The sequence below is a fragment of the Aptenodytes patagonicus genome, chromosome 1 (assembly GCF_965638725.1).
Source record: "Aptenodytes patagonicus chromosome 1, bAptPat1.pri.cur, whole genome shotgun sequence".
Lineage (NCBI taxonomy): Eukaryota > Metazoa > Chordata > Aves > Sphenisciformes > Spheniscidae > Aptenodytes > Aptenodytes patagonicus.
The window spans coordinates 37,964,040-37,979,869 of NC_134949.1; the positions used below are offsets into that span (position 1 = coordinate 37,964,040).

Here is a 15,830-nt window from a genome sequence, read left to right on the forward strand (position 1 = left end):
AACTGAGGTTGATTTTGTAGCTTCCCATGCTCTGCAGTGCAGGAGGGGAACAGGTGATGGAAAATTTGACACAATGGCTGCAACTTTCCAACCACGGCAATTGCATAATGATGGCTTCATTTGTCCAAGATACTGAGCACCCAAAATTTCTTTTGAGTGCTCTGTAAGCAGTGAGTGCCGCTGCCTCTGATGATGACTCCAGTTCTGTGTGGGTGTTAAAATTATAAATCCGGAAGCCTAGCTTTAGCACCAGCACTTTGAAAGTCTTCATCCTTTGCTGTTTCTATCCATGCTTGTCTGCTAATATTTTCAAGTGGGTTGCAACAGCTGTAGGAAGCAGGAATTGAATGAGAGAGACCACCTGCTTTCCAGTGAACAGTATTCATCTGCTTGAAGGAGAACACACATCTGGTTATATCTTCTGGTCTAATTCAGCCCCCTCAATGCCACTCCAGTAGCAAGGTGTCTTCACTGTCTTTTTAGAGATTCTTGTAGCAGGCTTCTTGGAGCATTTCCCTAGGAAGCAAGTTAAGCCAGTTATATGCTCTTTCTGTACCTGGGAAAATGATAGAGGATCCTTTCTACGGGAAGCGTGTGTCCCGTACAGGGCCTCATCGCCAGTGGCCATGGCCATGGCCAGCGTACCTGTTGAAAGCAGAATCTACAGAGGAACAACAGATTAGAAAACCTTAAGTGGCAAAGTGGTACTTGTGGACAGGCACAGCTTTACAGGGGTTTGGAAGATGTGGGCTTTGCTGGACTACAGTCTGATCTAAGCCTTGCCTAGCTCCATAACGGGGAAAGAGCACAAAATGTGCACAGAGATCCCACAGGGAAAAGGATGGCCATAAGGAGCTCGGAAAATCTGTCTCATCTGTAATGATTGTGATCCCTTAAAAACCACCCATGACTCACTAATTGGGAAATACAGTTACAACAAACTTTATTTTAATCTCAGACTGATATTAAGTGAGACTAATAAATAAACAAATAATCAGGAATAAAGGGAATTGCATAGAGATAAAACCAATGTTACAGCAGAGCTCCACCCCCAAGAAGCTGTGCTTAACACTTTCTGAAGGCTGTTTATCCAAGTAGGTTTCTCGTTCCATTACAGCTTCTAGTGAAACTGCTAAAAATGATCTTGGTAGCAACTTTAGCATCAAACGAGAATGTAGACATTTGAGCATCAGCAAAAAGGAGAACAATGCAACTTATATTAAGTACAAACCGAAATGCGAGATGTTGATATCAATGTCTTGTAGAAATACAATGCAATTCGGCCTTGCAGGAGAAATATTGCTGAACTTTGTTCTCCTTCCTTTTGTGACCTGCTGGCTGCAAATGGATTAAGAATTAAAGCATTAAGCACCTTATGTAGTTTGAATATTTTTCCAAGAAGCTTTAGAGGCACGCTTTCCGTAGAGAAAGCACAGCAGTAATCTCTCTTCTGATTGCTGGGAACCAAGCCATAAGCTCTCAAGTAAAGATGATTTTACTTGCTAACTTCCTAACACACACATTAGCAGAACCAAGTTGTATACCCTCCTCATGCTTTCTAATAAAGACTTCTTTAACCTTACTGTGGTTGATAAACGATGCAAACATAAATACAAATTTGGCTTTGAACTTTCCGTGTGCTTAGTTGCTCGGGCACAACATACATTTTGCATATCCATTTGGAAGTTAAATTTGTCTGGGCCATCACAGAAATGAACACACACGTTTCCTAGGCAGGGAAGACTGCAGCAGGGTAGAGAGACTTTGCTGTTGAGCCTCTGCCTGCCTCTGCCTGATTCAGTAATGCTCAATTACTAGGGTCTGATGTTGGAGCATCTGTTGGGTTGCCTGCCTGTTCACTTGCTTGCTTTCTGCTGCACCGCCCTGGAGCAAATCAGTTATAGGAACAGCTATTTACAAGCTATCACGCCAAATCAAGTTTCAGGTGAAGAAAACCCAAACATCAGGTAGGGACTATTCACGTAAAATGAATGTGTTGAAGTCTTACAGTTCACCCTTGTGAAGGCAGGATAGGAGTAGTCTTGATTTCATGTAACTGTAGACTTTGCTAAGTTATTTTTTTCTATGACTCTAGTCAAGCCATTGTTGCAATAGAATAATAAATAATAAGGTGTTACATTATGCCTCAGTAGTTGACAATGAAACTTTTAAAGGATAATATTTGTATGTTTAATAAATACGTACTTACTTCACATTTCCTAATGATGCAGGACAATTATGCATATTCAGTATGCATTGATGCATCGCTTTCATAAATAACATCAGTGTACAGGACAGTCTGAGCATTAGTAAAATAAACCTGTTAGCTTTTCTAAATGACAGTGAATGCTTTTATCAACTGTACCCAGTTAAAGCCCCCAGATCTTTGAATTCAAAGGACACCATTCATTTCAGACCACATCAGGAAACAACACCTGGTTCTGATTGCTTTCCAAGCAGAAATAATATGGCAATCCACTATCTGATGGACAAAACAGTCTTTCCAGAATAATAGCTACTTTTTGAACTCATGGCAATTTTGGGAGTGGTCCAGTAAAGGATTACCAGAAAAAGATATTATTTTTAATTTGATGCTACTTGGACCTTTGTGAAACATTGTATGCCATGAATGGAATAAAATAATGTGTTTAAAGCTAAAACGCATAGGAAAAGAGGTTTAAGTATTACTGTTCTAGAAAAAAATAATCCTTTTTTCTTGTCTTGCTCATTTAACTTATAATCAGTATGTTAAAATCTAGTTTATGATCGAAAGAGTTTCAGAGATGAAGCTTTTACATTTTTTGCAATTATGCCTATAATAGCCAGGCAGAAATTATGGGCTTGTCTTACAAATGACATTATGGACTCGCAAATTAAAATGAATATAAATGACAAACAAAATAGCATTGAGACATAATGTTTCCTAACTTAATTAGTAATCCTGTTTCAGAACACTGTTTAGCTAACAGATTTTTTTTCCTAATATTGTTTGTGAAAATGCGTCTTTAGGATTGGTGCATGCTCGGTATATATGTTTGTTACCATAGAAAGTCGGGGAATTAGTAAGGCCTGGTTTTCTACAGATTTGTGACCCATTCCCCGTCGCCTCCTCACCACAGAGGTGATGTGCAGTAGCTGGTTGTCCAGACATTGCCAGACAATGGCGTAACATCTGAGTTTTGTCTGCCATGCCCTGAGCGTGGGTATTAGTTTGGGTCTCCCTCCTTTACCCGGGAGATAATTTTCGTAAAACTCATATGAACTTAATTAGCTTTTAGACCGTTTGTGGTTGAAATTGGTCAGCTCTCCCGGAATTACAGAGGAAGGATAGAAAGGTAGACATACAGTGCTATCTCATAAGCATTTTTTCTTAAGAAGAACAAAACTCAGCTTGCAAAGTAAAGAACTCAGAAATTAAGAAAAATAACAAATACAAGTATTACTTTCATTTGACCTCCTTTTGCATATGCATTACAATGTCATTTTTAATTAAGTGCTCCCATCCTGGTTTTCCCATGGAGCTGCCCCACTCCCTCACTCAATGAACAACAGCTCCGAATTTTATTTAATCCTGTCAGGTATGGGGTGAGGATTTTCAACTGCGTCTTAAGGGGTCCCTTCCCCAATACAAAATTATTCTTTTCTCTCGAGGGCTCCACAAACGCAAGTGTCCTTTCTCCTCCAGAAGTCCTCCGTGAGGTGCATGAGTCATCTGAAAAATAATCCCAGCTGCATAAGCATAAGACAGAGCCCTGGAAAAACCTCATTTGGGTTAAAAGCACAGTTCTCCCTGACTTCAGTTGCAGTTGTGAATGCTCCGTGTTTCCTGCAAATCGGATGAACATGCTCAAACGTGGCACCCAGGAGAAATTGCGCAGCACCTGGGGAAAGCTTGCCATGGCTTGCCAGAATCACATAAGGGTGCAGGGACAACTATCGTTTCTCCGGGGCACCATGCAGCTGCCTTAACCATCCTTTTTTCCCCCTGTAGTCTTCTGCCTATTTTGCTTCATGTTTTCCAAATTCTGCATTAAATACAGTGATGGTTTTAGGGAGTGTCGTGGTTTAACCCCAGCTGGCAACTAAGCACCACACAGCCGCTCGCTCACTCCTCCCCCACAATGGGGTGGGGGAGAGAATCAGGAGGGTAAAAGTGAGAAAACTCGTGGGTTGAGATAAAGACAGTTTCATAGGTAAAGCAAAAGCTATGTGCGCAAGCAAAGCAAAACAAGGAATTCATCCACTACTTCGCATCGGCAGGCAGGTGTTCAGCCATCTCCAGGAAAGCAGGGCTCCATCACGCGTAACCGTTACTTGGGAAGACAAACACCATCACTCCAAACGTCCCCCCTTTCCTTCTTCTTCCCCCAGCTTTATATGCTGAGCATGACATCACATGGTGTAGAATATCCCTTTGGTCAGTTGGGGTCAGCTGTCCCGGCTGTGTCCCCTCCCAGCTTCTTGTGCACCCCCAGCCGACTCGCTGGTGGGGTGGGGTGAGAAGCAGAAAAGGCCTTGACTCTGTGTAAGCACTGCTCAGCAGTAACTAAAACATCCCTGTGTTGTCAACACTGTTTTCAGCACAAATCCAAAACATAGCCCCATACTAGCTACTGTGAAGAAAATTAACTCTATCCCAGCCAAAACCAGCACAGTTAGAGCCTTTTTTCAGTGTTTTGATTTATACTGCAGTAGGGTCCTTCTTGCCCCATAATTAGCTGGAGGCTATTTGCTGATGTCCCAAGAGGAGTGTGACTTGAGACATATTATAGTGATATAGTCAGTCTGGTTTAAGATCAGAAACATCCTAGTTATCTGATCCAGTTATCTGACTCACTCTGCTGGGTCACTGGTACTGGAAAAGTTTTGACTGGTTGACTTTGTATTGGCAGACTTCTTTGTGCCAAATAAAATATATTTAATCTTGCCTTAATGCAATTATAGCACAGATTCTATATCAGGCACAGAAATGTGATTGCATGTTTACACCTGATCCACATTAAAATTTTTACTTTTGGATTATCTGCCGGTGCAGGGATCTTACATTAAAGACCAAGTCCCTAGCCAAGAGGAGCAGCGTTGCAGGGAACACCCTGCTGCCTTGCCCCATAACACTGCTGATGAGTATGGATGGGAAATGGAAACCTTGAAGAATATATTCTTCAGGAACTGTAATGAGAATCTAATCAAACATAAGGGAAACTGAGATTTTTGAGAGGCTGATAAGGGAACAAAAAAAACCTCATCCAGAATTCAGCTTTTGCTATAAACCAGGAAAGTGTAAAGCTTTGAGACAAAAAAAAAATATTTTTAACAGTAGTTTAGTTAGGGAAAATTAAAGCATTTCATCCAAAAGTCATTCTTGGAAATGGCTGAATTGTTTTAGCTGAAATGTTCTAAAACAAACAGCATGATGTTCCCCAGCATGGAAACTTGAAGTACAAGTGGTTGCTCTTCGGCAAAATTATAAACAATTTAAAACCTAAAAATGGAAATTGACATTCAGTGCTGGACAAAGGTGGTATCATGAACTCTGCCCCAACTTACACAGAAAAACAGCAAACACAACAAGGCTTCAGAGCAAATACAGGTTGTTTTTGCAAATACTGTTAAAATTATTCTCTCTTTGAGATTAGAGGCCATATGAATCATCTGATTTCTTACTAGACATAGGGCCATCTGCCTCTGTTATCATGAATTTACGTTTCTAATAGCCATCTTAGTTGATTTTGCTAGCCAGCAAGTGAAATTTCTGAATTGTTCTTGAAGGCAACTTTGTGATTTAGCAGGTTAATTACAGCTTCAGATAAGCTTCTCATTCCATTTTCAATATTCATGTGCATATTCTTAGGAGAACCTAAGCCTAAAACATGTAAACCATGTAATAGTGATTGTACTTGCATAGAAATTTTTATCTGAAAATCATAAATGTGGCTTTTCTGAGAACGGCCCCTTTCGAGCTTACATTACAGCAGCTAATACATAGTATGTGGCATGGACTTTTTGCAAAAACATCTCACCCAGGCAGCCCTGATCTACCTACCGGACTGCATCACTGCAGCCATGTCAGTGTGACACTGAGGTGTGCTGCACTGTCACCTTAGCTCCAGTGAATTTACATCTCCAATAATATGTAACTATTATTATCTCTACATACGGGCGGGGAGATTCGGTCGAGAGGTGGTAGTTTCTCTGAGGTCACGTAGCAAATGAGGATGTGCCTCGCTCCTAGGTTCTGCCTGCAGCAACTTCATTTCTAAACGCTTCTTTTTTTTTTGTGTGTGTGTGTATGTCTGTGTGCGTCTTTCAGATTGCAAATACACCTGCCATGCTCACTGCCGAGATCTGGTGCACCTGGGCTGCCGGCGGAATGGAAAATTAATGGACTGCCTCACTCCACATGACACCTTAGATCCATCTTACAACAACAGTCAGGTAGTATATCTTGTGTTCATGTAATTACTGCTTTCTCTTGTCAGCTCTGTAATGAAGTGTGGTCTGCCTGCCTCACCTGGCTGCTCGGGAAGAATGTCTCACTTAGGTATGGCCAGCAAAGCTAAATTTCCCACCCAGTGCTGTGATTTTACAGTACAGCTGGGTCGAGCTGCAACTGGCTGCTGCCAGCTGGGTCACTCCTGCTCCAATTAGTTTTCAGCTAACCTGGCTGAAAAGTAGTCCCACAAAGAGGTATTTTTCCTGTTGGTTTGGGTCACTGTGGGGTCAGAGCAGGCACTACGGCAGGGGATGAGAACATGAGGAAAGAGCTCCTCTTCAGATAGACTCAGCCGCACCGTGCAGCAGCTCACAAAGTGAGCTTGATGACCCAGGTGCCCTGTGCTGCTGGGTGTAGAGCCACAGTGAGGCAAATAAAACTAAGGGCTTGGCTATTTGTGACCATTAAAGATCTTACTAGTTTTGTCTGGGTTTGGTGTTAATCCCCCAGTTCTCATTAAATCCCTCTTAGGGTAATTTCAAATTTCCTCGCCTGGATTCCCCAGCAGCTTTAATGGGTCACAGTGTGGCTCCTCGTTTCCTTCCTTAAACCACCACAGAGCATCACTCCTTGCGTTTCACCCTCGACATCAGGGCCTTTCTCTTTGTTCAGGGAACACATCAAAGCAGCACTTTTCTGCAGACAGAGTGGAGGGTCCTCTGAGAAGGAGGTTCATACGGTGATAATGAGCCCCTTAGACCTTTAGTGCTGTGATAAAGGTTGTATTGTGCTAATTAGCTCATGCCTCTTTGCATTTTCAAATACATTTATCTTTTGTCCTCCACAAAAGTCCATCCAAACTTAATCAGATGTTAAGCCTTTGAACATTTACACCTAACCAGTAGAAACTTCTGAGAGGGCACCAAAATTTCTGAGTGCCCTTGCTGAGCTTGCTGCACATGCTCCAGGCCGGCACTGAATTTTCTCTGCAAGTGCAGCATTTATTTGGTAGGGGAGATGCTTGGTCCAGCCACCCAAACTGCAACTGAGGACACAGTGTCTCCTGTGTGCTCCTCATGACTTGCTGTTGGGAAGAGCGAAGGGGAATAACTCAGATGCTGAAAGGAGTAGCAGGGGTGGGGAGAGGGAAGGACATGGCAACACAGGTTTTGGAGGTGTGGGTGACTATCAGCAAGAAAATACCACAGGAGCAGAAAGAGAAGGCCATTAAAAGCCATTTATACTCAAAAAGGCATGTACAGCTTGGCCATGAGAGATCTAAGAAAGAGCTAGTGCTGTCTTGGGTAAAGCAGCTATGAATGCTGAGCAAGGAAACTTTCTTGCTGTTTGAGCCTTACAGCACTCGGGGAAGCAGAATTTCGTGCGCATTTATTTGTGTGCCACAAGATTGCATCAAAGCAGTACTGGTTTTTGCCTACTGATTCCTTCCTCTTGGAAGAAGTCACAGTTTGGCTGGTTGCTGTAGATGACAGTTGTTACAAATCTCCACTTTCCTCACTAGCTGTCTGGGTCAGTGTGTGTCTGACAACTGATACATGTAAGGTGAGGATTCAAATGCTATTTTCAGCATCCATCACCCATTGATTTTGAAGCAACAATAATTTACGTGCACAAAACCTGGAAAGTTTCTTACTGGGTGAAGTGATTGTCTTTGTGCACGGCTGTCCCGCGTGCACAGCGCTGACACAGCTGCCGATGGAGGCTGCAAGGTTTGAGTTCACTCCCTGCTCTGCTACTTACCTGCTCATACCGCTTTGTCTTTCTAGGACTTAGATTTCTTGTAAGTAAAAAAGGAGTTAGAATTTTTAAAAATAATTTTAAGATCTGTGAATGTAAACATTGTTACAAGAGCTGGCATTTACAGGTTACTGTTATTGAAATACAACTCCCAGCTCAGCTGCCTTTTCAAAATTACTTTTCCCTTCCCTGCTAAAATTTTCTGGACTTAGTCTCAGTCTTAAGTTGATTTTTCCTTTCTGTTTAAAGTTTGAACCTCCATCTCACATATACAACTGAGTATATGTTTAGTATAAGATAATGAAGGAGTCAGAGCATGGGAAAAAGGCTGAATCTATTTCCCTTATAAAATTATTCTTGCATTCTTATTCTGTGGGTGGCGCCTAGTCTGCAGGGTTTTAGTTAGACGCAGGAGTGTGCTTTTGAAGCAAATCTTCCAATTGTCCTCACTTCCCTTGCTTTGGTTGATATTAACGAGCAGTCTTAGAGTGCATAAACTTAATTCCCTTTCAGATGAAAATTAAGCTGCTTCCTGAAACCTCTGGGAAGAGGCACTCCAGGAGCCTACCTAACATGCTCCAACCACTAATGGGCATTCAGTCCACTGAATCAAAACAGAGATTGTCTTAAGTAAAACCTGTGAAGTGTTTATATTGAGGATTTGGGGTTCTCAGCACCACTTGCTTTGCTTTACAGAGCTGCTCGAGTTGCACCACAGTATTTGCTAACGTAGGCGTCAGATGCTTGGCACAGAACAGTCCCCAGCGAGAAGCAAACGGATAAGTGTTCCAGTGATGCCCGCTTTTGCTTTATCTACATCGTGACTTTATAATCACATGGTATGCAAAACCAGTTAATTTTGCATGAGCTATGCTAGTAAAATGCATAGCTGCAAAGACCACGCATGTATTTTGGGGGTATCCCACCCATACAGTGAGCATCTGAACTGAAATATGAAGGGATTTAGGAGAACTGCTGGAAATTTATAGTATTTATGGAGAGGAACGCCTTGCTAACAAGCCTTAGTCCTGGGCTTTATGCATTTTCTTCCTGCTAGGATAACCATTTTGTTTTGAAGTATAATTTTTTTTGTTAAACGAAATAATTTTATGTGGGCAAAGCACTAGTCTGAAGTTGTTACATTGGCATTCTTATGCCAGTACAGCTTAGATCTTTTCTTGTACAGAGACACGGCACCTTTATACTTGCCTAACTTCCTCCACACAGGTGGATGATTGCTCTCAAATGCTTTGAGACCTCACTCTGTAAGGCCTAAGACCATTTTAGACTGGTCGGGCAAAGTGAGTGTATCTCCTACTTGATCTGGGTGATGTAAACTGCACTTTGTCCTGCTGCAATGACCTTGTGGCGCCCTGAGCACAGCAGAGCTTGCGGCTCGGCTGTAGTTCCCGGTCCTGGATGCTCGTTTGTGCCCGTGCAGTGCCGCATGTTTCCCCCTGCCCTTGCACTCCCAGTGGTGCCCGTACTGCTACTTTTGGACAATGTGTTTTAATACGGGTGGGGGAAACGGCGTGGCTTCCAATGTTTACTCTTGCAAAGCCCAATCAGCTCTTTAGTTTGCAACACAGCTTGTGAACAGTGCTGTCAGCACAACGGGCTGGGTGTTGTGGTGTGGCTGGAACACCTTAAGCTCCAAATAACCCTGAACAAACGTCTTGTTGAACCACAGTTTGAGAATCTGGGCTTCGGATTTCCCTTATGGGGAAGAGGAATTTCTTACAGGCTCTCAACTGCTCATTTTGCAAATGCAGTCAACAGATTTCCAAGGGATTTCCATCCTGTGCAATTCTGCCAGTGACTGGAGCCCTTTGGTGCACCCATGAGTGGTCAGATAGTCTCACAATTTGGAATATGGCCATGCTGCTTGACTTTGTTAACAAGTCATTGGAGCTCAAAAGGCCTGAACTTTGAGGTCCTTTCTGTGTGTGTGTATATATATATATAAACCCATATATATTTCATTATAAATAGGTCTAGGAAATTCCATTATGTAGCTATTTTGAGAGATCGCTAAGGCTGTGGGGTTAAATACTTGTAAATGAAACTCACAATTTCAAACATACTGCAAGTACCCGATGGCAGAAATATATGGCTCAGGAGAAAAGGGGATGGTATTTTGCTAATTGTGTGGCCTTAAATGTTTCCCTCCTGAAAAGGCTTCCTATAGAGATTAAAGAGGAAATGATGGACATAGGTCCTCTGCGACCTTGTAACAGACCACTGAGAAAGAGCTGCCAGTTTCCTCCAGGAACGAGCAGAGGGGCATGAATAGAGCCGCTTTCCAGGAGTCCTCTCCTGTGCTACCACATTGCCCATTACAGGAGCAACACCTCTGACTGACACTGCCAAGGGCTTCTCAAAGTCTGAGTAGTATCAAAGCCATTAGTGGACTTTCATTTTTTCCTGTTTTTTTCACCCCAGATGGATCAAAATGTTAAAATTTCTTATGTATGAGCCACAGATACAATTTCTTTTCTCCTTGAAGATGGCGTGCCTTCCCAAAGAGGTCTCACTGCACTCAAATTTTCCCAAAGCCAGAGGGTGGTCAGAGATGAGGTTTGTACAAGACCCAAGGCACTTGGTAAAGTATGGAAAGGGATATATAGGCTGTCCCAAATGGCTTGGATAATAACACCACCCAGATTGCTTCAAAATGCATGAACCTGCTGTGGAGAAGACTGAGAGGGTCTCACAGTGCAAATATAGAAAATTCTGGACCTGGATCAGCACTGAGGTTACTATCTGAATGTAACTGGAACTGAAAGTAGTTTTCAGTTCTTCCCGCTCAGAAGTGAGGTAGTTTGACATCTCTTTTCAAAAATATCCCCTTTGGGGATATCGCGATGGAGATGTGTACAGCTCTTGATTAATAATGTAAGCTACTGTTGAGCCATTGACTGCTCTCCCATACTAACTCTTGGAAGTGGCGTGTGCTCTGTACAATGGGCATGGTTTTTTATGGCTTGTGTATTCCAGATCTCTGCTAAAACTGATTATGCTTGGTAGTAGTTGAAAGGAAAAGAGGAAAACTGAATGACGTTTGTTTTGGCAGGCAGACCATAGTTTCATTTTTGCCAGTGACTGGGAAAAAATTTAAACTAAACCTGGAGCTCATTTCAGTTCTAATTGTGTATATTACTCAGGCTACTTTTAGGGAAATCCATTTGGCATAAATAAAAGCCTTGTCAGATTATATAGACTAGAAATTAGTCCCAAGCTTTCAAAAAATAATTTGAGAGTACCCACAACAGGTCTTCTGCCACTACTGTCTGCAGCCTTCCTTCACAGGGGTATTACTAATACAGGCTTTGCACAGTATTGACTTAAGATCTTTAATTTATAAATTCATTGCAACATTTTTAAGAAGTCTAATTTACTATATCAGATATTTGGACTCCTTTAGTATTCTCTGGAGTAGGCATCATGAAATAGTCTGTCAGGTTTGCTAGAGCAGACCGAATAAATGCTTGGGCTGATGGCGACTGAGGCTGTAGTTGAATATTGCGAGTAGGATGAATCCAAAAGATGCATTTAAACAAGGCGGGCTTTTTGAAATGAAAAGTGGATCTTAAAGCCCAATCAGTAAAGACTGGAGGAGGCACATGTTGAGTGGACCTGTATCATATACAGGGAATATATATATATCATATATATAAATAACATAATACTGAAATTAGTATTTTTAACAGAGTGGACTTCAGCTTGTTGGCACCTGGTGGGAATTTTCAGCCCGTAGAAGCAATCAGAGTCATGTTGTTACACCACTATGGTTTTAAAACGTTATTTAATGTTATTTACACATTTTCATAACACAGTAAATCTATCCTTAAACTTTTTTTTTTTCAAAGTACTTGGGTACTATACAGACCTGACCTTTCAAACAGAAAGGTAGCAAGCTCACTGCTTAAAGAACGTATTGCTGAAACCCAGAGAAGATCAGTTATAGGTTGTTTAGCAACCAGATCAACTCCAGTCAAACAGCTCTGATTTTCTAGTTATGTAGAAGAAGCAGATGAGGCTTCAAATTACAGGAAAATACTGCTATTAGACAAGGGGAACATTTAAAATGCACTTTCGATTTTTGCACAGTTACGTGTTTTCATATTCAAGACGTTTGTATAGTCTCCCTAGAAAACAATATGTGTTTCCCTAGTAATGTGGCCAGCTTCAACCTGCCATTTTGTCAGCTGTCATTATAAGATCAATGCTCTTATTCCACCACTTATTTCTAATACAGACTATTCTTACCACATACATTTTTCCACAGTCCTTTCCAGTTTCTGCTCTCAGTGTTGTGCCAGGTGTAGGACGTAAAATACCAACGGCATTTTTTCATTGTGGCAGTTTTCTTCCTAATTCAAAGTTATTAATATCTTCCCAGTATCTCAGCAGGCTCAGCAGAGCACAGATGATCACGTTACAAATTTAATACAAGTAATATAGGCTTGCACGTCCCGTGCGTTCCAGGTAGTTCTACGATACTCAAATAGCATTGCCTAATCTTGTTGGAGAAGAAGTTCAAGGAGAACCGATCCTCTAAATCGTGAAGTTTTATGTGTTGTGTATGTTACATAGCATGATATAGCTGCACTCCAATGTGAGGGGTGGCCAGGCTGTGCCTGAGCAAGCAGAGGGGGGCTGGCAACAAGGCAGGATCCTGAGGGTTGGGCTTGTGGTAGTTTGCAGCAAAGAGATCAGAGTATGGTTTCTTTCTTATCTTTAGGGTAGATTTTCAACATGCAGATCAGGACAACGATCACTAGGATGATTGGTTTTGATGGGGCGTGTGTAGGCAAATAGATGTTGGCTGCCTTCATCAAAACGTGCATGCCTGAAGATGGGTATTTTGCTGTTATATGTTGTAGATTATGATTGTACATGGAAATTGCCCAGTTGCTGGGTGATAAATCACTAACTATGATAGTGTCTTGAGTGCCTTACTCAACCCTCAAAACATGCGAAGAAAATGAGCACTGGCTGGGAAACCGGTAAGTGGGGGGTGAACACTGGCCCCTGCGAGTCTGTCCCAGTGCAATCCTAACACTGACTTTCCTCAAAAGTCCATGTGCTGTAGATGACAGATGGACAACTAAACTTCACCTTTCTGTTAGAGATAGGCTGGTAACAGAGTGACAGTGGTTTTCATTCCCCCCTTCACAGGCTGCCTGATTATTTACTTTATATTCATAAAACACCTCGACCAAAATGGAATTACCAGCAGCCGCGTCAGGTCTGTCCTAATCTATTAAACCACAGGGGTGACTGGATTCTAAGCAGGACAAGGGTCCAAAGAAATATCTAATATCACGCACTTTCTAGTGCGCTTATTCATGAGGCTGATTTTATTTTGCATTTGAATGTTCGGGAAGGTAGCTGGTCTGGTGACATGACTGCAGACTACTTAATTCACCCCACGTAGACCTGCCCTAAGCAAATAACAAGATGGCAGCGAGAGCTGATTAGAAGAGAAAGTCAGAACTGTTGTGAAACTCGCATCCCATTTTCTCATCCAGATTGCCTAAGATATTCTTGGAGCTTCACACTATGCCTCTCTCTCTCTCTTTTTTTTTTTTTTTTAAATATCAGGCTTTTTTTGTTGACTTATGGCTTTAGCAGCTGTTGGAAATGTACAGAGAAGAGATTGCTCCTGCCTTTTGACTCAGTGCAGGAAGGGCATGATGCAAAACCTTCCCTGGTGGGGAAGGAAGGTGGGGAGCGGTTTTTGATTATTTTTAATAATAACATTCCTGGGTGAAGATATGAAAATATTTCTTCCCAGTCTTTGATCCAAGTAGCTTGCCAACCAGCAGCCCCACAGACAGCTGTTAGGAAAACAGGTAGAGAACAGAGCCCTATGTTGTTCTGATGCAATCCTGTTTATCTTACGGAAATGTAAAGCCTTGTTTCCCAGAGAGTAGTAATCAAACGACAGGAGGTAGCGTTTTTCCTCACTGATTCATGGCTTCCTCTAACTGGGGACGCTGCCTAAAAGCTGCCCTCCAGACTCTTCCTCAGTGCAGAGGAGCCCGCCTGTTTGCATGAGCTTGGTTTCTCCCCAGCTCTGCGTGTGTGCTGCCTGGTGGTTCCCCTTCTCCCAGGGATCTCGTTCTACAGCGAAGCTCCGTTCTTGTATGTGTTGTCTCACGTCAGCCTGCTCCCACAGGAAGTGTGGATAAGAACTTACATGGTCCCCGTTTACTCTGCAAATAGTGTGTATAAGCATGTAAAAATTCAGCAATGTAGTAAGTGTTAATGCTTCAATGTACTTACTGGGAAGGAGGAAACTGTCAGCAGTTATATGTCATTTAAAAGCAATGGCAATGAAGTCATACTAGTTAAACTTCTGGGGAGTAGTCCTCTTATTCCTACCCAAAGCGTAAAGAAGTAGCTGGCTTTCCCAGGATCGAAACATACTGGGTTTTCGTAGCACTTGTGGGAGATCTCGAGGAATAGTCACTTTGTCGTGTTTCCTTCTCCCTTTTTATTCAAGCTATTGTAAGCCTCCATCCCTGTAGCATAGGTCCCAGTGGGATCCTGCACCTTTGGTTCCTGTGACCTTCTGATCCTTTACTGCCAAGCAAAAGGAGCTGCCTGGATACAAAAGGCTGTTGTGTTGTTTCTTCTGAACGCAGAGACAGAGCTACAAAATTTAGACTCCTACAAGCTTTTTAGATCTGGTTTGTTCTACAAAGAATATGCTGGTGATCAGTTGTTTTTTTTTTTTTTATTTCCATGAATGTTTATTTCACAAATGATGTAACAACCCTTTCAAAAATGAGATAAAGTCCCTTCATCGCTTCATTGAAGATATACACCTTACATTATGGTGATATTCCAGATGAGATTTTTGATCCAGAGGTAGTTTTGCATCTTGATCGTCTTTCACCTGTGACCTGTAGATTTCTTATGACTTGTTATCTGGTTCTTAATCAAGATGCGTCTCCTAAGGATGAGTTTTGGATCAGCTCCTGGCCCAGATGATCCTGGAGCCATGCTGCTTGGAAGCTGGACAGTGCCCTAAGAAGATAAACCCAGCTGGTCTCTGCATGCCTGCCCTATGTGGATAACCCCTGGAGAAAAACAGAAAAGAATCATCTCCCCTTTACGATTGAGAAGAAAACTTTCATCATGGGAAACCGAGAGATCTTCAAACACGTTACAACTAGCCTTGTGAACCAATGGAGAGCTGCAGATGCCCATTTTAGGTATCTTGCCTACTGATGTGCTGCAGTCAGCTGGATAACTGGATACAATTATTTGCTTTGCCTAAATCATATCCTATGCTTCTCCATCTCTTTCTCTGCCAGTGCTTGCAAGCGTGTATGTAGCCATGGTCAATCCCCTTTTAAGGCTTTGTCTTCTTTGACAGAGTATTTGTTTACAGCAAGATAAATACCATCACTGATTATTTTGCTTTACAATCCTAAGTGAGAACAAAGTGGTGATAGTTACCATGGGGCAGCAGGATGAGGTCAGCACTGTGCATCCTGCCTGGGGCTGACCTCACCTAGCTGACTTCAGGATAAAATTATGTTGCCTTGATTTCTCTAAGCTTTTCTATCACAACGACCTTATCAGACACTTCTGCAACATTATTCTCCAGGGAAGGAAGACCAGT

At 42.2% G+C, this 15,830-nt stretch overlaps 1 protein-coding gene across 1 annotated transcript in view; it reads left to right on the forward strand.

Moving 5' to 3' along the window:
• The window catches only part of RASSF3 (Ras association domain family member 3), a 101,712-nt gene that overhangs the window by 16,586 nt on the left and 69,296 nt on the right, over positions 1 to 15,830 (forward strand). Inside the window, exon 2 of the mRNA XM_076332232.1 lies at positions 6,311 to 6,435. Within this exon, the coding sequence (XP_076188347.1) occupies positions 6,311 to 6,435 (125 nt within the window). The remainder of the gene's footprint in view (positions 1 to 6,310; positions 6,436 to 15,830) is intronic.